General features: G+C 46.2%; 1 protein-coding gene across 1 annotated transcript; it reads left to right on the forward strand.

Moving 5' to 3' along the window:
• Positions 1-412: 412 nt before the first annotated feature.
• On the forward strand, positions 413-18,057 carry ERP27 (endoplasmic reticulum protein 27). The gene is made up of 7 exons (XM_050987413.1): positions 413-533; positions 742-842; positions 3,472-3,609; positions 6,956-7,069; positions 9,996-10,121; positions 16,731-16,928; positions 17,579-18,057. Exons 1-7 carry the CDS (start codon positions 413-415, stop codon positions 17,621-17,623), a joined length of 843 nt encoding a protein of 280 aa, XP_050843370.1. The 3' UTR covers positions 17,624-18,057.
• The last annotated feature ends 9,721 nt before the right edge of the window (positions 18,058-27,778 follow it).

Below are 27,778 nucleotides of genomic sequence, written 5' to 3' on the forward strand. Positions count from 1 at the left end.
CATACCCTTCTCATGTTTAGCACTTACGGTAGCAGCTGTTCCTCAGAGCTAATGCAGGAGTTGCATGTCCTCGTGGCTAGCCTGCTGGCCAAGCACAAGGGAACACCATCCTCTGGGATCCAGCACCTGGAGAGGGCTCTTCTTAACCCAGCTGGGGTGTCTGCTCACAAAGGTGCAGGGCAGCTGCCAAGTCCAGTGCTGTGGGTGAGGGCACGCCATGGCAGTGTTGGTGCAGCTCTCCAAGGCTGATTCCTGCACTGCAGGGAGGGGCTTTCTCCAGCCAGGCAGTTATCTCAGGAGCTGGAGGCTTTGCCCTGGGCCAGCTGCTCCCTTCCCACCGCCCCAGGAAGGTTGTGGGTCCCCACAGCAGCTGACGTGTCTCTCACAGAGGAGAGGACGGGAGCAGGGTGGCATGGTGAGGAGAAGGCGAGCTGGTACCATGGGCACATCCATCTTCCCGAGCCTTTTTGTCATCCTGCTTACCAGGTGCTCCCCAGCAGGATGTGCTGGAGGGAGTGACTCTGCATCCCACAGTAAGTGAGCTTTCTTCCTGCCTTGGGGAAAGTCTGGGTCTGCTTCAGAGAGTCCTCCTTGTCCAAGGTGTGCTGCACAAACGTGTTGAGCTTGCAAGAGGTGTGTGGGTGAGCTTGTAAAGTTGGGATGCTTGTGTGTGTGTTGGGGGGATCCTCTTTGAGCTGCTACTTGTGCACACTCTGCCCAACCCTGACCCTTTCTCTGCAGGCACAGCCAGCACCACAGAGAAACCTATCCTGTTAGACAACATCCCAGATGCTGAAGCCTTCATCAGTGGTGCAGAGGTGGCAGTCATTGGATTCTTCCAGGTGTGTTCACAGCACCTCCCCTCTGCCAGCTGTGAGCTGTATCCCACCCTGATGAGAGCATGAGGGTGGATGTGGTGTAAAGCCCTGCCAAAGCAGCTGTTGTCCCAAAAGGTGCTGGGGCTGTGACAGGCATGTGGAGGGATTAGGTGACGGGTGACAGAGAGAGCACAGGGGATTTGGTCTGTGCTTGGAAAAGGAGATGGAGCAAGGGAGGAAGATGAAGGAGGTTGTAGAAGCCCTGGAGCAGGAGAGAGGGAAATGCTGCAGGGGAAGGAACAAAGAAATGTTCATGGTAGAGAAACTGTTGGTGAGGGGTGAATGGGAACGTCAGTTATTCGCTGTAGTCAGCAAAGACAGAGTAAGGCACTGCCTGTGTGATTGGGATGAGGAAGCCAAGTCTCAGGGAGAAGTGATAGTGCAGGCCCACTGAAGTCTGAGAGGTTTTTGCAGCCTCTTTGTAGGGAGGATGTAGGCATGGTCTCTGTTTCACTTCTTTGTTCCCCAGAGTAGGAGTAGATGTACCCTTGAAACCTCTGTGTCTTTTTATCTAAATTCCACTGAATTCAAAGGTGAGTGACAACTACGAGTCCCTTGCCCCCCCCCCCCCCTAAAATGGCATGAGTATTTTTCCTCAGAAAATAAAAGGAAAATATTTATTGAGCTACAGCACTGTAAAACAGAGGCCTCTTTAACAGGATCCTTATTACTTTTAAGTCCCCAAATTGCAGCTTTTTCCATGTTTTCTTTGAGCTCTGTTCTCTTCTGCTGTCCACATACTGCCTCATGCCAGAGAAAGCTTCAGACTTTCAAAACCAGGTCCTGCTGCAAGCACCTTCCTCCTGCTGCCCGGTGCCTGGGGCTGGAGGGCAGTCTAGGGAGGGCATCGTGCTCTTGCTACTGGGCATGGCATCTCCCAGCCCAGCCCAGAGTGAGGACCGATATGCTGCCTGTGCAGTGCGGCAGCAACAAGTCTGTGAGCAGAGGAGGCTTATGCCCCAGGGGCCTTGTAAGCGCTGATCACAGAGCACCAGCTGCCTCGACTTCGGTGCCTGCAGGCAGTTGGAGCTCCTTGGGGGTTGCTCTTGCAGCGCTAAAGCTGCGGTGCAAAGCAGCCAGGCAATGTGCACAGGCAGAACGAAAGTGGCGAGACGCCTCCTTCCCCGCGGCTAGCTGGCTGGTCTTGCGGCAGAGCTGTACCCAGAGCCTCCTCCTGAGCTAAGCAGGGACACGGCTCCTTTTGTCCTGTGCCACAGTGACCTCCCCCTGCAGGATTGCATTCTTCAGAGGCAGACAGGAGGCTGCTGCCGTGCAGCCTCAGCGCCAGGAGCACGAGGCAGCAGCCAGCCGCATCTCGGGCATCCAGCGCCTGAAGCGTGGCCGGGCTGCGTTTGAACAGTAGATAAAGATGTTTGTGTGCCATGAAGGCTTGGCTCTCGGCCTGAAAGGATATTCATCCAAATAAAGCCCATGTTCTCCGCTCGCCATAAATTACTTCTCTGCTGCAGCCTTTCAGTTCACTGCAGTATGTGGCTCGGCAAGCTTCCCGTGTAACGAGCACGGCTTCCCTGACTGGGAGCAGCATGCCGTGATGGAAACACAGCCCGCTGCTCCAGAAACCCCGCTTGTCTCCGAGAAAGGGCCGTCCTCCGCCTGATTAAACCCCAGGTTTCCCAGGAATGCTCCAAAACTCAGCGAGATTATTCCCACCCTTGGCTTTAGCGCTCTCACCAGAGCAGTGTTGATGCATTGGCATTTCCAAAACAGGTCATGAGAAATGTTTTTCTTTGGAACGAACAAAGAATTTTGTTTTCCATTCTCTCTGGGCTCACAAACAGCTGAGCTGACAGTTCAAACTAAAAAGAAAAACAAACCAATTTCCAAGCAGAGACCATGTCTTGAGAATTTATATCCAATAAATAGAAGTATCAAAAATACATCACTAAAAAGTTGGGAATGGGAACAGCAAGGGAGGCTTTAATACAGGCAAAGGGTAGGAGTAGTTAATGCTCTCTGCAAGAAAGGTAATGGACCTCAAAATACTGAGAAATTGCACATTTCTATCCTTTGATGTACCTGAATTAGCTACTTTTTACAGGATGTGCCTAAGTCACCCTTTTAAAAGGAGCCACGGTACTGATAACTCAAGGTGTTCAAAATTGTAACCCCCTGACTCTAGAATCAAGGTCAGCACAAAAATGGCGACGTTTATACATATGTATATATTTTAGAAACACGCACACATATACATGCACATACATACATACATATACATACATACAAATATATATATAGGTATTTATACATATATATATATATATATATATATTTTTTTTTTTTTTTTTACGACCTACACCTATGTTCTGGTGAGTCCCAGGGCTCAGCACCCTCCTGGCGGCCTCCTGGGTCGCGGAGCATCCCGCCCGCGCAGGAGGTGGCGGCAGAGGCCGCTCCCGCGGGGACCGAGCGGCCGGCAGGTGTCGCGCTCAGTCCGCCCGCGGCTGCCGCCGGTGCCGGTGCCGGTGCCGGTGCCCGGTGCCCGGTGCCGGTGCCGCAGCCGGTGCCCAGTGCCGGTGCCCGTTGCCGGTGCCCGTTCGGGCTCGGCCCTCACCGTCCCTGCTCTGCCCCGCAGGACCCGCAGAGCCCCGGAGCGGAGCAGTTTCGCCGGGCGGCCGGACAGATCGCGGAGGTGCCCTTCGGCCTCAGCAGCAGCGCCGCCGTCCAGTCGCACTACGGCGCCTCGGAGAACACGGCGGTGCTGTTCCGCACGGTGCGTGAGCCCGCGGCGGGGCTGGGGGCATCAGGAGCCGCTCCCTCCCGGGAACACCCCTTGGCCAGAGAAAAGCCTGCATCTCCAGCATAAGGGCCTGGTTCCGGCTCCCCCAGCGCGCTGGTGTGGGTGGGAGAGGGTCTTGGACTAGTGCATACGGGGGTAAGAAGCATAAAACATCTCTCCTTAGGGCAAGCCAAAAGTAGCGTTGTGGTTGGCAGTCAGGCTGCCTGTTCACCTCCAAGTACATCCCCCTTCTTGCCCCAAAGAGGTCCTCTGCTTTTCAGTTGCAGAATGCCTGTCACATAGACATGGAACACTAATTACACCTGGTAAGATTCTCCTATTTAGGTGTTTGCCCTACGGATCTGGTTCAGCACCCAGATTTCTGCAAAGAGCAATGCCTCTGTTTCTACATGACCTGCCCGGAGCTTGGCATTAACTTGGATGGGGTTTCTATGGTTTTGGAAAGGGTCCTGAGGCACATGAAAAGCGTCTAGAGTCCATGTCACAATGGATCAACACAGCAGGCTTGATACCAAAGCTTGGCAAGTGTCACTTCAGGCAGGCAAAGCTGTCTCCTAGGGTACAAAACTCTTCCAGTAAGACAGAAAACACATCCAGACTAGGTCTCTGCATTTAAGAGATGCTGTGCCACCCTACACTGTGGTTTGCAGAGTCATGTCCTAAATACGCTTTTGGCATTAGTAATCTTGCTTAGGAGTTTCTTAGGGATGGATGCTGCCCTAGATCATATCTCTGTTGACTCCAGCTCTAAATGCAGGCAGCTCAGTGTAGCCTCAATGTATCTATATTTGCTGAAATTTAAGGAGATCATACTGGAAAGAGCCATGTGCTTGCTGCAAAAGTACCAAGAAAAGCCAAGAGCAAGTATTCTACTAGTTACATCAATTTCCCCATGTTGGTCCTTCTTGCACAAGCATGGCAGGTGAAAACTGCAGAGGTAGATGTGTCCGAAGAGGAATGGGGCCCCAGGCCCCAGGACAAGATGTCCTAAAACCAGTGAAGTGTTGTAACACCAGACCTCTAAGTGCTTGAGGTGGGGAGAAATGGGTACACACCACATGTTCTAGGGAAACTAAACATGGCAGCGTGGCCAAGTTCTAGATCCAGTTTGTACAAAGACTGGACAAAAACAGTTTGTTCTCTTTTTTCCCCTCATCATTTCCTGCACCATGTTTACCACTGATATTATCCAAATAATTAAAGAAGAATGATCTAAGAGTGAGCAATAGTTCGGCAGGCCCTTTTATTTAACCTTTTACTTGCTAGATGTTGCAATTTTCAGCAACACCCATTTCAATTTTGGTTCTTAGTCATTGTGGTTTTCTTCCAAAAATATTGAAAAGATCCTTTGTTTTCGCACTGTGCAGATAGTGAGGATGGCTGCACCGGGAGAGAGTCTGATAAAACAAATTGTTTGGATTGTTGGAATTTGTATTATAATGAATATTCTTTGTTCGGAGTCAAGTTTTTGCAACTGAACTCTTCTTTACTATGAAAAAAAAAACCAGCCAAGAAAATAATGCACTAGTCAGGTTCAAATATGGTTGACAATTCACTTGTCTGATTGGCAGTTTTTCTTAAATTATCAGACACATTATTTTTTCTTTTATCCTGTGATGAATAATGTGTAGGAGTAAGAGGTCAGAGATAAAAAGGAATTTTAAAAGAACGGATACAGGAACTTGGAATCAAATACTCATTTGAAGGATACAAAGATGCGTCACCAGGATAGAAGTGAATCAGAAGCATAAATTATTTTTTTCTTTGCCTTTGCAGTGTATGAAACACTTACAATGCTTAGAAGTTTAAACCATAATTGCAGTAGTAGGAGGGACTGTGTCAACTGGTGGGACTTCTTTGTATATAGGGGAAAGAAACAGATTTATTCTAGTAAGAAATCCTGATAGACCTAAAAAGAACATAGTTAACAGATGCTAACAACCTAATGATATGGAGTGATAAAGACATTTTGACTAGAGCTTCAACTATTAAATGCAGGCTATTTTCCAGCTTTGTTTTCTGAAAAACATAAATGTTGAGTGCTGATTCAAGATGTTATTATCCCCATATGGAAGTCAGAGCTTTCCAGAAGCCCATGAGAGCCAAGAGAAGACTTTCTGTAGAGTCCAGGCTGCTTTAGATTGGTTCTCAAGGCCTGTCTGATCTCACCCACCCAGGTGTTATACTGTCCTGATGATATTTCCTTGAGCAGAGCTGCCCTTTCATGTTCTGCAGAAGGAAAACCTGTGAGAGGAATCAAGCCACACAGTCTGAAAATCACCAGCTTGTGTTGTCAGACAGGGCGGGTGACTGGTATCAAAGACCTTGCCAATGACCACAGAACAGCAAAAATTACTTTAGATGTCTGCACACCGCTGGAAAAACTAACACAAGAACTTTCTGAGGTTGTCCACATGCAGAGAATAAAACCTGGGGTGTGCATGTGGACTGCTCCTCAGCCCCAAGAACCTCATTCAACATGTGTGTCAATGGCTTTCAAATCCCAAACTTTGATCCTACTTCATGTCAGAGACCACTGCCCCCATGGCTTAGCTCTGTCACATCCTGTGGTGGCACTACACAGGAACTCTGCCCTTTAACTCTAGTGTATTGCTATCGTTCAGTGGGTGCCTGCTTTTTTCCTGTTTATCAGGTCATGAAAATCTCAATAAAATCCCATCATTTTGAGGGGATGAAGTGTGGGGAGATGTGTGGCAGGATGAATTTTCCTCTAAAGCTGAAATATGCTGGGCTCAATTTTTTTCTTTCTTTCTTTTTTTTTTTTTTCTTTCCTGCTGTACTGGAAGAAAAATCCTCTTTTTATTGGAGAGATTTCCTGCTTGCACAATGTTTCCAAGAATTCCATACCGGGCGATGCCAATGTTTATTACTCGTAGAAGAAACAGAATAAGCAGATGAAGATGTTTAAAGGGGACGTAAAGCCAGTGTTGATGTGAGGAGTTAGACTATTTAATGACCTCTCTCCACAATGCCTAGAATAGTTTGTCAGCTAATTCTCCCTGTCTCCAGTGCATCGAGAGCTGCTAGTGTAGGGATGTCTGGAGTCCTGAGTTTTCTGTTATACCATGAGTTTGCCATGTCTTTGGGAGGCTGGAGAGGGCTGGGAGATCCTTATCTCAAAGTGCAGGTTCATTCCTGTAGGTTCTAGACCTCCAGAGGTGGTGATGGGAAGAGGGGATTGAGGATGGTGGTGTCCCAGGGGACGGGTGTCTCTGTGAGTGAGTGCAATCAGTGCCTGTGGAGGAGGTCCTGGGAGGAGAGGACAGCTGTGACTGCAGATGTCTTTGCCTGTCTTCAGGTGGACAATGACCGGCGGGATCTGGATATGAGCGACAGGGAGGTTGATGCCAAGAAGCTGACCCTCTTCGTTCGGACAAACGAGCTCCGCCTGGTGACAGAGTACAACCCTGTGGTAAACACCAGCTCCCTGCATCCTCACCCTTGCGCTTGGCCTTCTTCTCATGCTGTCCTCTGGCCCCAGTTTGCATACCCAGATGGATGTGAGGGTCAGAGCAACAGTGTAGGTGGGACCGGGGAAGCCACACAGCTCTTCACTGCTGCTCCACGTGTGGACTGGAAGCAGATTTGCTGGGGCAAATTTGAGAGGAAGGGACTCATTGCAGTTCCTTTGGCTTTCCAGTAAATTTGGGATGTTGAGGGGCAGAGAATTCCATTTCTTACTACTCTGTAGGCAGTGCTGCTTCCTCCAGTGGACATTTGCAGTTGTGCCATGCCTGCAGAGCCAGCTCAGCCAGAATGCCCTCTCTTTGACAAGCCTTGAGGAACATGGAAGCTCAAATGACCTGCTCTCAGAAGGCAGGATTTCTGCATCACTCAGCACATAGGGCCTGATGTAAACCCAGATATTTGAATGCATATTCAAGAGCAGGTTGGGAACTTCCCAAGCAAAATCTTTCCCATCCCTTCCATTGTTCCTCCAGAATTCATCAGTTCAGCAACAACTACCACCACCTAAACAAACAAACAAGCAAGCAAACCACACACAAAATCAGGCTTAGAATGCTTCCATGTTGGCCATCCTCACTGGCTCACCCATCTGACTGGCAGGGGCAGGGTCCCAGCACCCCTCCCTGCTGTAGAGGTTGACCAAGGACTTAGGTTCTTCTGAAACCTTAGCGGTTCCTTGATCTCATTGCTGTGGAGTCAGCAGGTATGAGAAGCCCTAGCTGCTGCAAGGCTGAGACTTTATCATTGCTGATGGGGTATTTTGTGGCCTTCTGGATAGCTATAACAGTGCTGACCAGGCTCAGCTTGTACCAGAGAAGAATGGCCCAACCCATTGCAGAGCAATACCTTTTCAAGATAAACCCAAGGATCATCTGAGAGAACCTGATGCATTCAGTCAGTTCAGTTGCAACCCACCAGTGGGACAGTGTTTTGTTTTGAAATGTAACATTTTTTTCCCCCACAGTGAAATATGGTAGGACTTTGGTTTTTTCCTGTAACAACAAAAAAAAAAAGTTTTTGTTTTTTTAATCTTCAAAAGGGAAAATTACATTTTGAAATCACAAAATATTTCTGGGGACTGCTATATATCCTGCTCCACTGGCCTAACAGCTCTTTAAGAACACCCAGGTCACATCAGCAGTGATGATGTTTTCATCTTTGTAATTTCCCAAACCTTCTGAAATTTTGGAGCCCCTATTAGATCCTTTTGCAATTCATGGGACAATCTCTCTTTCTTGATGCATTTCTGTTGATGCTTTGGGTTCTTGCTTCATGGTATCCTGACTGAGAATTCCTCAGCTGCTCAGCTGGTCCCCTCCACCCTGACTGTCAGTACAGATGTTACAGGTTTTTTTCCAGACGCTCTGGAGCTCTATCAAGGTGCTGCAATTAACAGTGCCTCCTGCAATCCCTGGCCCAAAGCCCTCCCAGCTTCCCTAAGGTAGCTTGGTTTTTCATAAATATTTATTCCCAGTGCATATGCTGTTTGCATCCAAAAACGCTGCAGGACAGCAGATAATGGGGTCACATGGCTTGCACCGAGTGCTGCCAAGAGTTTCTCTCCCCATCCTGGGGCCTTTACTGTTTCTCCCACATACTTTAGGAATTTTTAGGCAATATTTACCCCGTGGGCTTTTCAGGAGAGTCAGACGTGATCCAGCCCTGCTGATGAGCTGTGTTGGTTGCTCTCACACAAGGTTGTGTGGACAAGCACACCTTTGTGCGGAGCTGCCGGAGGAGCCGCTGCTCCGGCCGTGTCCGCTCCCACCCCAGCCCTGCCAAGGGGCTTGGTGCTGGCTGGCTTCACCCTCACCTTCAGCCTCATCCTCTCCCATGAGGTCCTCTAACCTTTCCCAGCTTAGCTTGCAACCCCTCTGCTGCTCCCCGCCTCAGCTGCACCCATCAGAAAAGTGAAGGGATACAAAATATCTGATAAATATTAAGCAAACAGCAGAGTCCCGCCTGCCAAAGTCTAGAGGCTCTGTTATTCACGGCCCTAGCCAGCATGCACTCCCTGACCCCTTCCCTGTTACTCCTGGAGCATGTGGAAACTTTCTGCTCCCACTGGCAGGGAGCTGCACAGGCTGCGCCTCTGCGGTTTCGGTGGCACTAGGGAGGCAGCAGGTCTGGCCCCACTCCTGTTTAATTTGAGGGAGCGGCTGCAGGCCTGCAGGAAGCAGACAGAAGAAGTGAGATGAGGAGTGAGAGAGCTTGTGGAGATGGTGCCGTGGCTTATTGGGCAGTGCCAGCCCTGGTTCCTCACAGAGGACCAGTGTGTAGTGCCCACTTGGCCCTTGCTCAGGGTCTTCTCTCACCGTGGGACAGCAGAGACAATTTTAACCCTCAGCACTCAGGAGTGTCCAGGCCATCAGGCTGCTGAAATTGTGAACTCATCCCCATCCTACATACAGTGTAACACTAAAGAAAGAAAATAAGGACAATCACCAACCTTCACACCACAAATCCTTCCCACTTTCTTGCTCATATTTCAGACAAGTGCTGGACCTCAGCGATTTAGGACACCCTTATATTCAGTGTTTGCTGGCCTTGCTCTTCACATCTTTAGTCTTCAGCTTCCTCTATTCTGCCCTACTCCTAGTCCTCTTGCCTAGTCACTACCTTAAGGCCAGTGATGGATCTTTGTGGTCTTCAGACTCTTGTCTGGAGAATAAGCAAAGCCAGGGGTTAAGAGCTTCTGCAAAGAACCCAAATTGGATCTCCCCTGCTTTAAAGAAATCTGTCCTGCTTTTGACGCTGATTGCAAAGCAACCGCAGCTGAGCCATGCGGACTATGTCCCACTGACACCGCATCCAATGCCAACTGAGTGTTCTCACCCGCTTGCCCGTGTTTCTCTCTCTGTGCTGGGCAGACAGCAATAGGTGTGATGCAGAGCTCACTGCAGTTTAACCTCCTCCTGATCACAGACAAGATGTCTCCAAAGCACCCCGAGCGAATGCGCAAGTTCCGGGCGGCGGCAGAGCTCTACAAGGGCAAGGTGAGTCCAAACATTTCTGCCATGAACGGGGAGGGCATCATCTCCTCTGTGAGTTATGAGAGCAAAGGTCAAGTAGCAGGAAAAGAGGATTATCTGGATAATTAAATGGACAGGTTGGTTCTGTTCACCTTCTCCCAGTTTACCCCCTGTATCCTGCTCTCTACTCTCCTGGTGAAACATCGTGGACTTTGCTGCTTTTAGTCCTGCTCTGTTCCCCTGTACCGGGAGAGGACACACAGCTGCTGCTCTTCGGTCTGGCAACAGTTGCGCTCTGCTGATGTCAGAGGTGAATTTGTATCTACAGCTTGCAGGACGCCTAGGCAGCTTATATAAGTGACCAGATAGCAAATAATGTCAGTGCTTCTTAACCCTTTCTCTTCTGGAAGTGGCTATTGTAAAGGAGCTGCAAATTGATTGCTTAGATTTACCCACGCTAAGGTGATGAGATAGATGAGGTGTTTCAGAGAAATTTTGCCTGAATCTCACCCCTCTGGGAACAGAGCTCCCCAAATAGTAAATCATCTGTTGTCTGCTTCTCTGCCAGCAGCTGGATTACAGTGGAATTTGTGTCCAAGGAAGAGAGGAATGAACTTGCGAGCAAATGAGGATTGGGAGCAACAGGAGGCATTTGTGGCAAGGGAGAACAGCAGATGGGAGGGGACAGAATGTCACAGAAGTGGGGAAGGATGAGCTGAGAGGCACCAAGAGGTCTTCCTCTGAGAAGTGTGGAGCTGGAAAGATTTAGGATCTGATCACTAGAGTATCTGTATGCATCTGGTTTTGGTATGGAAGGAACAGATTATAAATCAAGTATACCCTCACCTTCGAATTCAGGGACGACCTCAGAACCATGCAATCTCAGAAGTCTTGAGACTTGCTTATGGCAGGACTGCTTTGGAACCTTTGCATCTTTCCTAACCATTGGCAAGAGACTAGGCAGAAACTATACATCCAAATCAAAAGGTCTCTTCAAAAATGTTTTGCTTTGATGAATATGTGGTTATAAAAGACAACTAATTTATCTGTAAAATACCATTTATCTATTGTGAGATGTGTGTTAAAGTGCCACAATTGACACTGCTCTCCATGAGAAGCAGAGTCTGATACAGGTCTCCACCTAGCAGCTATTTCTTCCAACACAATGCTGTTTAGCATCATTATCCTTTGCTGATGCAGCTGCATCTTGTTTTCATGTGACTTGCCTAGATCTGAGTTAATAACTACAATTTTCCTAGAAACACTTCACAAAACATTGGATAAAATGTTGTACTGAAGTTCAGACAATTTATGAATTCTCAGCAAGCCAAATCTAGGTTTTTTTTCTTTTTTTCAGGCACATTTCCAACCAAATCAGTCAACAAGTTTGCCAGAATAAAGTACAAACATTAAAAATGTGGGGATTTGACTAGTTATTTCCACTTTATTGCTGTGGTACTTGAGGACACAGAGATGAAATGACCTAGAGTCTAATAAGTTATTTTTCCCTGAAGGAGAGGCACTCTGAGGACTAAATAGTGTTTTGGACTGCCCTCCTAGAAAGCAGTGAGAGAGAGCTATGATCCCTCTGCTTGGGTTTTAGGTCTGGACAGTAAGGAATAAGCAGAGTGATATGCCCACTTAGGTTTGTCCCCATTGCTCTGTCATATAGAAAGACCTGAATCAGTTTGGGTATCAGTGGCAGCCACTGCACAAGACCATGAAATCCCTGCTGGCAATTTTCCTTTGTGAAGTTATGTGTTGTTGGAACTACCAAGTTGATTGAGGTTTGCTTCAAAATAAGTATTAATTAGATTTTGCCTTGTAGTAGCTTGCAGATTGTCTGAGAATAAATGCAAGATTCTTGACTTGAATTTGCTCAGGATTACCAGTGAGTAAGTCCTGTCCTGTGGGATAATGGTGAAAGGTTTGTTTGTGCTGAGGGTCAGTGCCACCCCAGTGGTTTGAGCAAGGAATCATTGCAGTGCAGTGGAGAGATGTTCAGGCTCCCTGTGAGCACGTTCCACTGCATCCAGACTGCTCTGCAGGGACTGCAGAGTGCCAGAACAGACTGGGGATACTTGGTGTGTGTTGCAGCATTCCTACAAGCCAGTGCAGAACACAAACAGAGCCTCAGAAAGGATCCCAAGCAGGAGAAGGGGTACTGATCCTGCCACACATCTCTGCTGCACGCTCATGGAAGAGCAGTCCTTGTCATTGCCATCACCAGTGGGAGGGAAAAGAGAAACTTGTTGCTTGGACAGAGAGATGAAGAGGACCTGCTGCTGCTGCTGGGTGACTGACCCCAAAGTGAGAAGAAAAAACATAGAATGGTGAAATAAGTGAGGTTGGAAAACATCTCTGAGATGATCGAATCCAACCGTTAATGGATCATGAGGAAGTGATTCACCTGCCTGTTTCTGGAATATGGTTATTTCCCCTCTGGTTTATGATATTTTCACTTCTGCCTGAGGGACAGCTGAAATTTTCAGCTGGAAGATCCATGAGGCAGGATGGTGAGGGCTTTTATTTGAAAACAGTCTGAACTGCATCTGGAGCAACAGTGGAGACAGTCTAAATTTTCTAGATTTTATTGTGGAACCTGAGCCCCGTAAAATGTTGGAGATGAAAATGCAAATGACAAATGATGCTAAACCAGCAGAAGCTGACCACAGTAAGAAGAAATATGGTACTTTTCTAGCACTTTTTGAGGAATAATTGTGGGTGGATAACAGCTAACTGAGTTCAGAGCACTGCAGCTGTGGGAATAAATCCACCAGCCTTCTTGGATCTTCAATCAAATATGTGCTTATTTGAGAAAGTACTGCCAAGAGTCCAGGCAAGGAAAGGAAATGCACTTGAAAGGAGATGTCAGGGATTGCATTGCTGAGCCAAAGTAGAATACAAATATTCAGTTTTCTTTCCACAGTATCAGAGTACAACATGATAATTACAGCTGGTGTAACTCATGGGTCTCAATAAGGTGATGTTGGGAATAACAAAAGCAGCTTTTGCTGCAGCTGACATAATTGGTTTCCAATGTTGAAATGATCTGGGTAGAGATGTTTGTAAACTCCCTTTTAATTTAGATGTAGGTCCATTTAGAAATGAATTCTGAGAAACTCCTGCTGTCCTTCAGGAGTTGTTCCATGGAAATGAAAAGATGATGCCCTTTCTCTTGCAGAAAGTCATTTGTACAATTTTTCTTCTTCTTGTCAGACACTGATGGCTCCAGAACTGAGAGAGATCATATTTAGAGATGCCTCTTTTAGCCATAAACAGAGAAGCTTATGGACTTAATAGATATCTGCAATAAAGTTGTTTTTATAGCTGTCTTTTTTTAAAAATTCATGACTGAGGTTTTTGTTTTGCTTTGGTGCACTATGATGTAAGAAATTACTCAGATGTCAGAATTTGATCTTTTTGCTTATACAAAACAGTGCACTTCACTCTCTGAAGTTCAAAGTCAAACACTGGATATAAGACTTGACCATCCTTTCTGTTTGTCTTTGTTGGAGGAAAAAACTAAGCATTGGCAAATTGGTTTCTATCATTGCAGGGCTATTTTCAATTATCTTCAATTCCCTGGGCAATAACATCATTCCATATCTTAGTATCTACCACCAACTTGATGTTCTAAAAGCACTGGGCTAGGAATCAAGTTGTTAAGACACCAAGACAGCACCAGTGTACCAAATTTATGAAAGGTGGTTTATTGTAAGTGACAGTGAACAGAAAATATCATGTGTGAAGGGGGCTTTTTGTGTGAAGGGGTTTCTCATAAATGCAGGATATCCTTCACTGCCTGAAGCAGCAGATCTCTGAACACAGGCATGAAGATTGCTACAAAGTGAAAAATTTCATGGAAGTGATCTCAGAATCTAATCCTGCACAACCAGCTGTTGTACAGGATGGTGTGAAATGGAAAGTGAACTTTCTGTTTGGGCTGGAACTAACTGATCTCTAGCAGTGACATTAGAGTTGCCATTATAAGTTGGATTTGGTTTTGGTGAATTCTAGCTTTGGTAGGTCATCCTTAGGCTCTTTTCAGCACAGACAGAGAAGGACAGGCAAATGCTTCCTTCCCTTCTAAAATAGGTGGAATAAAGTGCCTGTCACTGTTTGTTGTGGAGGTAACATAGATTACCTGAGACAAGACTAAGATCTGGATGGCAGAGGTCAGGCAATGTGAATCCTGCCTCATGGCCAATGTAGTTTTCCATGGTTACTGTGTTCATTCTTTATGATTGCAGCTGACTGGGAATCTCAGAACAAAATTCCTCATGAGAAAATGCCAGCTTCATGAGATGGCATCTTGTCATGGAAATGTGACAACTGAGGAATTTTCTTGGTTTTCAGCTGCTGTGGAGATCAGGCTTCCAGTGCTTGTGGCCTCTGGGCCAGCACATCCTACCTTCTGCCCCACAGGTGTGACCCTGAGACCACACAGGTCCTGGCAGGACTCCTGGAGCACAACCAACGTAGGTGGGCCCTTCTGCTGAAGGAGGACCCATCCCATGTCACAGACCTCCCAGGAATGCACCATCTCACAGGCATTAACGTGTCTTCTTCTGAGCTACAGGGGCCAAATGCAGTTGCTCTCTCTCCTGTATCTTTTGAATGTAGGCAGAGAAGGAAACTTTGCTGTGCTTTGGCACACTGCAGCTCTGTGAGCCAAATGGGGGTCATTGGAGAGATCCAAGTCAGTAATCTGAATGACTTGATGGTATCTCAGCCTCCCTAGCTGAGGGGCCAGTTTGTGTGTTTCTCTTTGCTCCTGTGAGGAAAAAGGCATTCAGAGCTCTAAACCTCAACCTTTTTGCTCTTTTATTCTTACTCTATTCTTGGTATTCATGGATAAAGTATGTACAGCTTTTTGGTTTTGGATTTTAGCAATGGAAGCTTGATGAAGTGAAGAATATTGACTAACATTTATTCATGTTACTATTTTAAAATACTATTCATCTATTTTAAAGGTGGTGGAGGTTTTGTACATGAAGTGATGCAACAATGCTTTTTTAAAATTTTAATTACTTTTTCTTTAACATTTGATTAAAAAATTTATTGCTGTCTAGTCAATCTCTTATAGAGAAACCCAAAAGCTGTTGAATGCACCATGAAAATGCAGTACCATTTACTGTACTGACACTCTGAAAGTGCTTCCCTCCAACACTGGCCTCTGTTTCCAGCTTTCTAGTTGCAAAGAGAGCCCTAAAACATTGCATACTGCTGTTCCATCTGAAAGCCTCTTAGATCATGTCCCTAGACCTGTGAACCTTAAATATGTGACCCTTTTCTAGCTTGGTGTTTTATCCTGCAAAAAGAAGAATTAAGTGCTCTGGGAGAAGTACCCCACCACCTGTCTGCTCATTGGCTTTTTGCTCTTGGGACACAGTTGACTTTTGGAAGAAAAATTACAAATGGTGAATATCACCATTTTTATCCAGTGAAAGTGCTATTCCTGTTTCTGTATTCCATTGTAAAACACAAGTTAAACCTTACAGCAGCCTAAATATCCCTCCTTCCCAATAGGCTGTTGCCTAGGAAAGTTTTCAGATATATTTGGTTTTTATAGAACATAACTTTAATAAGTAAAGAATTTAGTATTTATGAAGTTTATTTTTAGAGAAGAAAACAAGTTTGGAACTAACTTGAGCATTCTTCATTGAAAAGAAAGAAAAACATGAGTCACAGCCTGGGAACTGGGCACGTAACCTTCACATTACAAGAGTTTTTTTAAACTCTTCTTTTCCTGTGTAAGTGGAGCCATAGCCTTGTCCATAGGTACACTGAATATGCTAGGCCCAGCAGATTGCACAGGGTAAAAAGAAGATGAAATTACACATGCTAGCTGGGTGATTTTTTTCATTGACTTGGATCTCATCTGCTGAGGGATCTATTTAATCAGCTCACTGATTAAATTGTCTAACTGCTATATTTATTTTATTTAATAAATTTTATGATAATGACTGTAAGTCATTCTTATCCTGGTTTATTCATGTTGATCTTCTCTCCTCAGGTCTGAACGCTCCACTGAGCTGAGCTGTATGGACATTGGTGTCTTGACAAAAACTTCTGTTTCCCAAACCCTTGTACCCTCATTTCTACTCACTTCAATATGTCCTTTGGTTCTGGTACTCTCATGTTCTTATCCTTGCAGGTTCCTCATGCCCTGCACTTAATTTCCACATTCTTGCAATTTAATTTGATTCTTCCCACAACAAAACCCCTTTTTACACTGGGTCTTGCAAGGATGTGAGCATCTTATCCAAATAACATGCAAGTAAAGGATTCAGCTTGTTTGACATTTGCTGTTAAGATAAAAGACATCTTGTTTCCTTATCTATTAAGAGAATAGAAGTGGAGACTGCCTTCCTGTCGTTCTGTAGATATAGTTTTAAAGAAGGTGAAAGGAGACATTTTGTTTGGTAGTGTAAGTCTGGACTTGATAAAATACTGCATGGAGCTGCTAGATAGTGGCCAAGGAAAGCCTTGTCCTAACAGAGTATGGATGGTTTTCTCAAACTCTTTATAAAAATATCACTGTTAATCTTCATATGATCACTGTTTGGGGATCTGTTCTCTGTCTCACCTTCTGTCTTTCTCACGTTTTCTTTCCTATTTCCATCACAGATCCTCTTTATCCTGTTAGACAGCAATTTGAAGAGCAATGAACAGGTACTCTCGTACTTCCAGCTGAAGAAGTCCCAGCTGCCAGCTCTGGCTATATTCCACACGCCAGATGATGAGCACGAAGTGGTGGCTGTGGATGACATCTCCATTGAGCATGTACAGGACTTCTGTAATCGTTTCCTACAAAGAATGCCAAAGGTAAAGGGGGTCCTGGTGCTGTTGTTTACCAGGCTCTTGAAGAAAGTGACTTCAGTTCCTTGAACTCCTCCCCATCCCTGCCACTTTCTCTTTCATGTACATTTCCACCTGAATATCAGAGAAACATTAGATTTAGGGCAGAGCAGAGGTAGATATCTTTGCAGAGCCTCTTTCTTCATTGACCTTTGCCTTCTAGTGTACAACAAGAAGAATTCACTGAGCTCTGCAGCTGTATGAAGGTCTCTGTGAAGCATCCATCTTTTGGGAACAGTTAGGGAGACGAAGTGTGAGAGGGGAGGTGGTGGATGGCAGCATATGAGAGCAGGTCAGAGAGACCAGTGGCATGGATAACAATTAAATCCATCAGGAAGACTACAGAACAGAGTGTACAGATAGGGCCTTAGGACTCTGCCAGTGGTCTCTGCTGGGAGAGGCACAATTAAATCTTCATGTTTATGCAGTGTTACAAGTTCTCTCTCTGTCAAAATTCATCTTCCTGTAGCACAGGGTCTTTGTGTTGTGTGACAGAAATGAGATAGGGCAGTGGCATTGACAGCAGAGGGAGGCATTTAAGTTATTTTGTTTTCTTTATCCCTATGCTGAGAAACCAAGTAACGTCAAAACTGATTTCATGCCTCTAATGTTTTCAGAAAGAAGACAAGTCTGAAGAGAAGCCCATCAATGAAGAGCTCTGATTCTTTCTCAGCCAAGAGGATGACTGTAGCTAGAGCCTGTTTCTGGTGTATGAAGAGTTCACTCTGTCCTACAGCTCAGCAATTCCTGAGCCAAGTCAGTCATGGATTTCCATCATCATTCCATGTACATACATGCTGTCTGTCCTCTCCAGAAATCTCTTCTCTCTTATCTCTTCTTATTTGTTGGCTCCAGAGCTCTTTTTCAGTACTTCAGGACTTCTGGTACTGCCCTACAATATGTCTTTCTGTGCCACTGTTGGAGCAAAGGGTGGTACAGTGAAATGACAATATCAGAAGTAAAGATGGTATTTCCAGGGATCTGTTTCCCTCTCTCTTTTGGGTTTTGGTGCCATGCTGGGATCCACTGTCAGCCTTTCCTCACACTACAAACAGGTTTGTTGCTTGATATCACATGAAATTTTCCATTTATTTTACTAAATAAAGCAGTAAGTGAATGGTCTGAATTTTTATGGAAATGTTATTTTCCACGCCCCTCGTCTTTCACTTAGGGACAAAGTTTATGAGTGAATAGGCTCAAAAAACCTCTTTTCTCTGAGTTTAACTGATGCAATGCCTAACCAGTCAGGTTGGTTGCTAAGAATCATTCCCTATGGAAATGGACCCATCGTCAATAGATATTTTCACCAGGACAGGAGATATCTGTGAAGCTTTGGGACCAGAACAGCACTAGGCAAGCAGGTCTGAGATGGTGCAGCCAAAATGAATGAGCCTAAGATGTTGCAGTCAGTAATCTTACCCAGGAGAGGCTGTTGTGTATCAGAGCAAGGCATGCTCTCACCATCTGTATGGCCAGGGAAGTGATCTGTCTGCACCAGGTGACCTTTTGAATGAGTGTGGGTACAGGGGTAAAATATAAAAATATATGTCTGAATTCTGCTGGATGCCCTTGTGGCTTTTGTGCATTTTAAAAAGACTATAGAAGTACAGTACAGATGCAAAGAGCTGAAGGCTGTGCCCCAGAGAGAGGGGAAGGGTCTAAGGTGTCAGAATACCTTGCTGCTTTTGCCCTGGGGATGGGCAGAGATTGTAGCACTGGGCTGGAAAGACTCGTGAATGAAGCAGCTTTGGTGTTGATCTGTGTGAAGGTGTGAGCACAGGGATCAGCCCCTCTGAAACACTGGGGAGCCAGAGGGTCCCATCCTAGATCCTGTCACCCTACAGCTCTGAGGATGAGACATGGCTCACCTCCTGCTGGCCCAGAACCCACTGAGCAGACTCACACCTGCCTTCCAGAATCCTCATGTCAGTGATGGGTCTGAACTCCTGGTTTTATGCCAGCCCTAGAATATGCAGGGCTGTATCTCCTGCCAAGAGTCCTGCTCACTTTCCCTCAGCTGGAAAACTGCTCCTTTTTGCAGCAATAGCTTGCTCCTCCATAGGAAGGGTTTATTCCTTTCTCTGCAGTATGGTAGAGAGGGAAGGTCTTCTGGGGAGACATCTGTGAGGAGTCTTAGCATCGTGGTGTTTCCAGTGCCATGCACATCTGTCTGTGGTCCAGATCAAAGCGTGTGGGGCCCTGACCTGCTGCACGAGTACCTGAAGTCTGTGTCTCGGCCAGCTGCAGCAATTGGGCACAGCGACGTGACTCTTTCTTAGTGCTGCAGGGAAACAAAACAGGACATGAATGGAGTTCTGGCTCTGCAAACAAACCTGAGAGTAGAAGCAGTGTCCCCAGTGACTGTGCTCACTGTGTACACAGCTAATTATAGGGATAACTTTTCAGGAGCTTATTTACATTGGGGAGTTTAATTCCCTCGGCACCTTACAGGGCTCTGCATCTAACCAACAAACTTGGGAGCCGCAAGCAAGGCACGGGAAAAGACTCCTCCTCCTCCTCCTTCTCCAGCAGTTCTGCAGTAATTTTCAGGACTTACACAGCACAGACAGCCCTGGGGTGCTGCACACTGGATGCTCTGTGCACAGATGTGGTGGCAGTGGAATAAGGGGTTCTGCCTTAATCCCTGGGCTCAAAGGCTTCTGCAGTGCATCTTTGGTGGGCTTAGCCACTGCAATAGGGCTTTGGAGGTAGAAACCAGGGGCAGAATCATGTGCATGGGTCAATCTCTTGTTTGTTTTATTTTTGGATCTTGTGCCCTGTTGCGTGTTCTCTGATCTGAACTTGTGATGGATGTGGCCCAGATGTTTTGAGCTGTCTGGGGAGGCTGGTTTGGTCTGCAGACGGAGGAAGTGCTAGATGCAAATTGACAGAGGGCAGGATAAAGGGGTTCCTTTTCACCCCAGCACTGCAGACATACTGTGGTATGAGAACCCCTGCTCTGCAGCAGCATCTGAACTCAAAGGACATTAGAAATATCTAAGATGAAAGCTCAATTTGCCTAACAGGAAAGTGAGGCTGCAGAGGCGTGTCAGAGCTGCTGTCTTTACCCCAGGGAACGGGGAATTGGGTTGTGTTGTGTAAGATGCAATTTCATATCCATCTTTGGTGAGAAAGGATTTGAACATCTCCAGAAGCAGGATGTTACAGCGACCTGGCGGTTCAGCAAGGGGACTAACATTTTCTCATTTTATTCCCCTGAATTGTTGGGTGTGACGTTAAACAATGAAGTGTTGCTTAGAGGTGAACTAGCCCCCATGTGCTCCAGGTTGAACCAAGGCTTTGTATATGAAAATCTGTGCCTCAGCTTTGTCACTTCAGTCCCACTGCACACAGAGTTACGGATCTGGCTGTGGGGGACTGCTGAGCTGCAGAGAATCTGCCTGCAGAAGGACTGAACAACCTTTGCACCTACCCTGAAGAAGAGGAGAGGGCACTGCAAGAGAGTTGTCAGCATTGCTCCTGCTCCTGGCAGTGCCTGGGAGGGGCTGAGAGCCAGCACAAAGGGAAGAGACATCTTCCAGGCCATGCAGCCCTGATGCCTTATGCGTGGAGAGGTCAACCACCAGCACAGCAAGGCAGGACTGAACTTCTTCCTTTCTTCTAGGGATCCTGCCAGCTTTGAATAAAAAATTTTTAAAATCTCTCAGTTATTTCCCAGAATAGATGTCACAGGATGAACTTTATGGTGCCTAAGTCAGATCCCATCTCATGCACAGAAGTCCAGCACTGAGCTGGGCCTGAGTTCCCAGGACAGAGAGGAGACAGTGATGATTTAGAACGACATATGGTAGGAACAATTGTCCTCCTTATCATAAAAGGATGAAGGGCATGGCTGTCTGACACCTCTGTTCACAGAATCACAGAATGGGTCTGGTGGCAGGGACCACAGTGGGGTCATCTGGTCCAAGCTCCCTGCTCTAGCAGAGCACATGGCACAGGATTGTGTCCGAATGGTTCTTGAATATCTCCAGTGAGGGAGACCCCACAGCCTCTCTGGGCAATCTGCTCCAGTGCTCAGTCACCCACACCATAAAGAAGTTCTTCCTTATATTCAGATAAAACTTCCTGTGCATGAGTTTCTGCCCATTGCCTCCTGTCCTGTTGCTTGGCACCACTGGGAAGAGCCTGAATCCATCCTCTGGACACATCCCTTTCAGATTACAACATTGATGAGGTCCTCTTTCAGTCATCTCTTCTCGAGCCTGAACAGGCCCTGCTCCCTCAGCCTTTCCTCATGAGAGAGATGCTCCAGTCCCTTCATCCTTTTTGTTGTCCTCTTCTGGACTCACTCCAGGAACTCCATGCCTCTCTTGTGCTGAGGGACCAAGTTCATCTGGAAGGAGGCTAAACCAATAAATCTGGGCAGAAATACTAGAAACAAACTCTCTCTTGCTGCTGGACAGATCACAGGACTTGGTCACTCTTCATCACCTCCACACAGGATGGCTTCCTCTCGGTACCACAAGTGGCAGCCCACGGGATGGCAAAGACGTGGGGACAGCTGGCACAGGAGTAGGAAATATTGTCTGAAGGATACAGCTGGGACAGTGGTTTGCAGGACTGTGAAAGGGGAGGGCAAGGAGGAGCCAAAGGCTGTTTTCAGAGGAGAGGACTTGGCCAAGGAGTGATGTGGCCAGCAATGGGTAAGGGTCAGTGAGGGAAGGTGCTGCGTGGATACCACAGAGAGCTGATAATGGTAGAGAAGAGAAAACAGAAGTGTTTTCTCTAAGGCTGTGAATCAAATACCTCTTTGACCCATTTTGGCTTAGTCACTAAGGAAACTTCAGAGGAATATTTTCAGTGGAAAAACCTGCAAAACCACAAGATGCACATTGAATAAGAGCGTACTTGTTCTCTCATTTGAATTTCTCCCTTCTCTGCTGAAGTACCTGCAAATCCATACAGGCAGGCAGGCTAGTTGTATGATCTGTAAAGCAGCAATTTTGTCTGGGTTAGATGAAAGGCCCATGGATAACTGCATCCCTGCCTGTCCCAGGCCTCCACATATGGCAGCTATGCAGAGCTGCCCTCTGCACCCCAGCTGCAAACAGTGCTGTGTCCTCCTCCCCACACGCTCACCAAGGCTCAAGCCATTGAATATCCATGGATCACCACTGCCCCTGGGGAGCCCCACATGGTGTCCACATACAGGCTGAAATGCCAGCCCCATCCAGTCTCCAGCCTGAGCACACGGGCTGTGTGAGCACTCCAGGTTTCTCCCTACCTTGTGTTATGAGTATTAGATATTCTTTGTGTCTTCCACCTTCCTCTCTTCCTAGGCCAGAGCCCACATCTCATCATCTTGTTAGGGACTGGTGTAATTCTATGCCACCCATGTCATGTGTTCTGTATGTCTACATCACCAGCATTATTTCTTGCCTTTTACCGAGTAGATGAGGCATTGGTGGTGTTGCTACCTGTAGCTTAGTACAGCACATCATTACTTCCATAGATGCCAGAAGACATAGCATGGGTGCAGTCCAATTCTAGTTCCTTTGTTTGTATGGGCAACTGCAGACAAATGCCAAGTCCCTGGGTATTCTAATCAGCTGTGAGAAGAGCAGGATGGGAACTTGCAGTTTCCCTCTTTTCTTGCTCTGTTAGTTGCTGGAAGGAATAGAATAATCGCCTCAAGAAAAAATGTTCAGCTGTTTTCTTCTCCACTAAAGGAGAGGAAGAAGAGAGGGCTGTATGCCTGAAAGATTTCATTTTAAAATACAGAGGTGATGTTTTCAACATAAATCTGTTGTGCTCAGAGTATTCTTTGGCTTCTTGGAATTCAATGTGGGTGTTGATCCTGGATATATCATGACTTCCCATTGCAATCAAGACTTTATTTTCCTTGGCCAATTTTTTCTGCTCTTTGGCTGAGAAACAGAAAAGACAGACAGTAACTTACCCCCGGCTGTTGACGAAGCCTGTAGGCAGAGCTGGAGACAGAGCCCAGACCTTCTGCATGCAGATCTCCTGAATGTAAGCCATATGGCCACACTTTCTCTTCACCTTCCCTCTCCCTGTGACTCCCAATGGCTATTTGCTGAAGTTGAAATGGCAGTATTTCACCATGAACAAAAGGCTGTCTTGTTTGGTTGCCTGTTTGGCACAGCTGAAGCCGAACAGATCCGGATCATTGTTTTCCCTCCATCTGCCCCTCCTTGCCAGTGAGAGTTTTTCTCCTGGATGAACTTTTTTATTCTTTTGGGGCCTGATGGTGAATGGGCTTCCTTGCTGCATTGCTTTCTCCAAGCAGTTGCCATGCCTTCTTGGATCCCTGGGCAACCTGTGTTTCAGACCCCATCTCATAGCAATGTTTTCAGGGTTTTTTGCTCTGTTGAGATCCTAGCAGTAGAGAAAATATTATGTTAAGCAGATATATTTGTGTCATCAATGTTTTAATGTTATTTTGTATAACTAACAATTATTTGAATTTTATTGTGTTTAAAATATTTTATTACAAAGGTATTAGGAAGGCATATTTGCATAATCAAGAAGTATAGGTGGCAGGTGAGAAGAAAATGTGAATGAACCCTTGCTTGGTTTTAGACAGTAGCAGAAAGGAAGGTAGTGATAAAGTGAAAGACAGTTTCTCATGCTATAACTGAGGTAGTAATGCTTATATCAAATGATCAACAGTCTTTAAATGTTCATCAATCTTCTTTCCACAGACCTGTTCTGTCACTCAGGAGTCCAGATGCTGCCATGCTTAATGGGGCTTCCAGGTGCTTCCATCTTGCAGGTCTCTAGCATGGGAACAGCACATCTTTGGTCTCTCTGCTGTGACCAGGTTGCTCACTGCCCCAGAGACACAAACCACTCTGGAGAGATGCACTGCTCCCACAGAGCAGCAGGCAGAAGCAGGGTGTCCTGAGAATCACCCTGTTAAAGTTGTTCTCAGGATCCCAAACCAGGGTCTGTTTTTCTCCTCTTTCTGCCTTGCTATCTGCGAGCAGCATGGAGACTTGAGCATACAAGGCACTCCACAGGTTCCCTCTCAGTCTCCAGGACAGGGCTGGCTCTCACTGCACCCTCCTCCTCCCCGCTGGCCCCCTGTCTCTGTGCGTGACAGGTCCTCTGACCCTGGTAGGATTTTATTTCTCTTTTTGCCCATACCCATGCCTTAGAGGCAGCTCTGCCTCAAGCCTAACACTGCTGCTCCCAGGGAATGGTGCCTGCCTTATCGCTTGTGCCCCAGGCACTCCCTTTTAGAAAGAAAAAATATCCTATGCAAAAGGAGAACAGAGAGAACCCACCAGGCACCCTCTGTCAGAGTGGTGATGAAGAAAGACTTAAGAAACACAAGCAAATGGATTAGCACTTTGCCTGGGGCCCTGTTCAAAGGTTTCTGTTTGGTCTGAGTCCTGAGAGTGGTATTTCAGTGGACTCCTTCTTGGCAAGTCTGGCTTTGTGATTTAGGACAACAAAACCCTTCTTCTTTTAACAGTAAAGATAAAGGCATCCAGAACATTTCAAACTTAAGAAACCGCTTTACCAGCATTTTGCAAATAAGGTGGGATTCTTTCTTTGGCTATTCCTATGGAAATGAGGTGATGTCCCTGTCCTGTCCCCACTCTGAAATGATCAGACACACCTGACAGTAGGGCAGTGGTCCCTAAGGTATTATGGTGCTACTGGTTTTGTGAGACTGTGTGTTGGGCAGAAGTGGAAAGTCCCAGAACTGCATGATTATCTTTTTCATGTCGGGGGCACTGTAGTCTTGCTCATAACATGCCCTCATATCCTTGCTGGGACCCTCAGGTCCCCCAGGATGAGCTGTCTGGGAGCTGCTCCTTGCTCCTTGCCCATTGTCTTCAGTGGTACTGATGTTCTCCGACTCACTCGGTGCCACCTTCCTGAAAATTCATACAGGATTGTTTACTTCAGCTTGGGCTGGGTTTATCTGAATGTCTGTCCTTATGCTGGGAATCCATCAAGCATGAAAACCCAAAGCTCCTGAAGTAGTTGGCTTCTATTTCTAGCCATGACAATCAGCCAAAGACTTGGCGCTGCTTTATTTATGTTTGTTCTATTAAATCTGTCTCTGTGAATTTCTCTGTGACAGACAGAGATGTCACAGATGGGCCACATGTGTGGGAGGGGACTCTGTTTCTGGACAAGCACCATCCTCCTCTGCTTCTCCCCAAGCTCCACCACCCACTTAGAGAAATCCCAGGGAGCCCATTCCCTAGATCACTGACAAAAGCAGCAAAAGCTCCCACTAAGAACAAGGACAAGGGATGTTCCTGCGGCCCAGGAGCTTTTCAGGGAGCTCACACAATTTGGCAGAATGAAGGATAGCCCCAGGCAGGCAGGGATAGGCAGGAGAAAGCTTCAGCAGAAAGACATCAGGAGTCTTTTTCTTGAGAGCAGCTTAAGGTAAACTTTGTGCCTCAGTGCTAAGTTTTGCATGGAGGAGGCAGAAATCTGAATTGAGATTTCAGGTGCTTGTTGACAGGGAGGAGAGAAAGAGCCGAAGCCAAGCTCTCAGCTGTCATGCCAACCTTGCAGATGTCTCTTCAGAGCCAGTACAGAGCTCCTCATAGCACTCCTGCTGCTGTTTTACTGATGGTGTCCCTTTCAGGAAGTGCAAACTCAGTGTGATAAATTATTTTCTTATGTTCCTACTTACTTCAGATCTTCCCAGATAAGGTAATGACAGAGATTTCTATTTAGCAATCCAGTGCTGCAATAGAGGATTGGGGCAGTAACAGATCATTGTTACAGTGATAGCACTGAGAGCCCAGAGAGATCAGACAATGCAGAAGAGCTCCAGGGGCTGAAAAAGAGAGTGAACTTGGGATGCCTGCCTGTCATTTGTCATCACCAGGCCCCAGGCTTGGGAAGGCCAGGCAGTGATAAGAGGGCCCTTGGCTGAGGGAGGTGCTCCTGCCAGACCTCTTCTCCTGTGGAGGGCTGAGGACAGGCACATAACCACACCAGTCCCTCCTGCAGCTTGTGCAGCACTTGGCACAAACAGGACCTTAACCCTAAAGAGATCCCTGGGCAGCTCTAATGAAATGCCTGTCCTGACTGCAGTCCTTACTGTTCATTTCAGTTCTACACTCAGGTCTCAAAATAGACAAGGGTCTTTAGAGGAGATTGTGAGTATGTCTTATTTATTGTGTAGTGCTGCTATTTTATTTAATGGATCCTCTAGCAGGTTTGTTGGTTCCTCCTCCAGTTCACTAGTGAAATGACCATCAAGAAAGACAACCACCTGCCTCAGAGAGATAAAGTGACAGACAGAGGCTTGGCCAAGTAACACGGGGAAAGCTGTGTTCTACAGATGTGTACAGATGTTTGGTGTATAATATATGCACAGCAGAGATTCTCATTCAGTGTCTGCTGTATGAAAATGCATGGTAGTAAACAACATTGTCACTATTCTTAGGCTTAGCCAGCCAGCAGGGTTGTTACTGCTTGCGTACCCACTATGAGACTCATGCAGTGCATTTTCCTGATAAATGTACAGAAATATTTTCCAGTGAAGCCATGGCTGTAGGTGGGAGACAGCGAAAAGAAATCCCAAATAATACAATCCAGTTGGTGCCAGGAAGTACTGTAAGCAGATTCTATTACTGGAACAGAGGGGAAAAAAACATTGGTTAAAGACCAGGAAGGACAAAAGTGTCTTTGTTGGCAAAGTCTTAAAAGGAAGATTCTGCTGTGGAAAATAGCAGAACTTCAGGCAACTTCAATGAGTGATACATGTTGTAAGTCATATGTGTGTTCTTATGTGATTTTTGACATCTGTATTGGATCTTAAAATCACATCCTTTATCAGGTCGGTAGAAAAAAGGACAGATAATTTCAGCAGAAGAGACCCTAGCCAGCTTTTTCTGAGCAAATGAGGGGGAATGTTGAATCCAAAACTGTCACCTCATGCCTGCAGCTCTGGAGTCTTGCTCTCTTTTCTTTTACACCCATCCTGAGTTCCTCTCAGTGCCTGGCTAAAAGGATCATGAGACAAAACGGAAAGAGCTCTGAAAGAAACCTATTACCAAGCAGATGACTTCCAAAGCTGCAGAACCACTTGAGATGGGTTTGGATAAAGAGTTTTCCATACTGAGGACATCATAAGAGATTTTTAAACTGCCTTCTGATGCTTCGTTTTGTAGTGATTATTGTTGCATTATTGAAATAACAGAGGGCAATGCAAGACACTATAGAAAGCAAAGGTTATTTTATTTCAGACCACACTGATTTCACTCACTTAGACTAACACCTTCATAACCACATGTTCATAGACAACAGAAGGCATTTGTTCATACTATTCCATTTTCTTGCAATCACATAGAAGATTTAATTCATGGGCTGTGGAGTTCTTGTTAGGTCTCTGGTGTTTCTCTTAGTTTGGCCACCATATGCTCATTTTAGATGCATCTTTTGCACCTTGCAGGAGTTGGAAGTAACTCCTGTCTATTTTGCCTCCATCCTTTCCCACCTCTGAGTATCATTACAACTCATTCTCCTTTGTCTCCTCATCTAGGTATCTTAGAGCTCAGTCTTGTTCTTCATCCAAGCACCATCATCTCCAGTCATCTAATTTTTTTTTTATTAAGTCTTAGGTGCACTCTGCCTCTTGTTTTATGACTTACCTGGTTTTAAACAGTGATTTATTTCCCCTGCACCCCTCCCGCCCCCCATCTGGATATCCAGAGGATCTGTGTCAATATGCTGGGATTTTAATGATCTGCTAATCCAGCTTCCATCAATATGGGCTGTTCTTGTAGCCCTTCTTATGCCTTTCTTCCCAGTGCTTCTGCATCCAGACCTCTTCTTGGTTCTCAATTTCTATT

The sequence above is a fragment of the Serinus canaria genome, chromosome 1A (genome assembly GCF_022539315.1).
Source record: "Serinus canaria isolate serCan28SL12 chromosome 1A, serCan2020, whole genome shotgun sequence".
Classification (NCBI taxonomy): Eukaryota; Metazoa; Chordata; class Aves; order Passeriformes; family Fringillidae; genus Serinus; species Serinus canaria.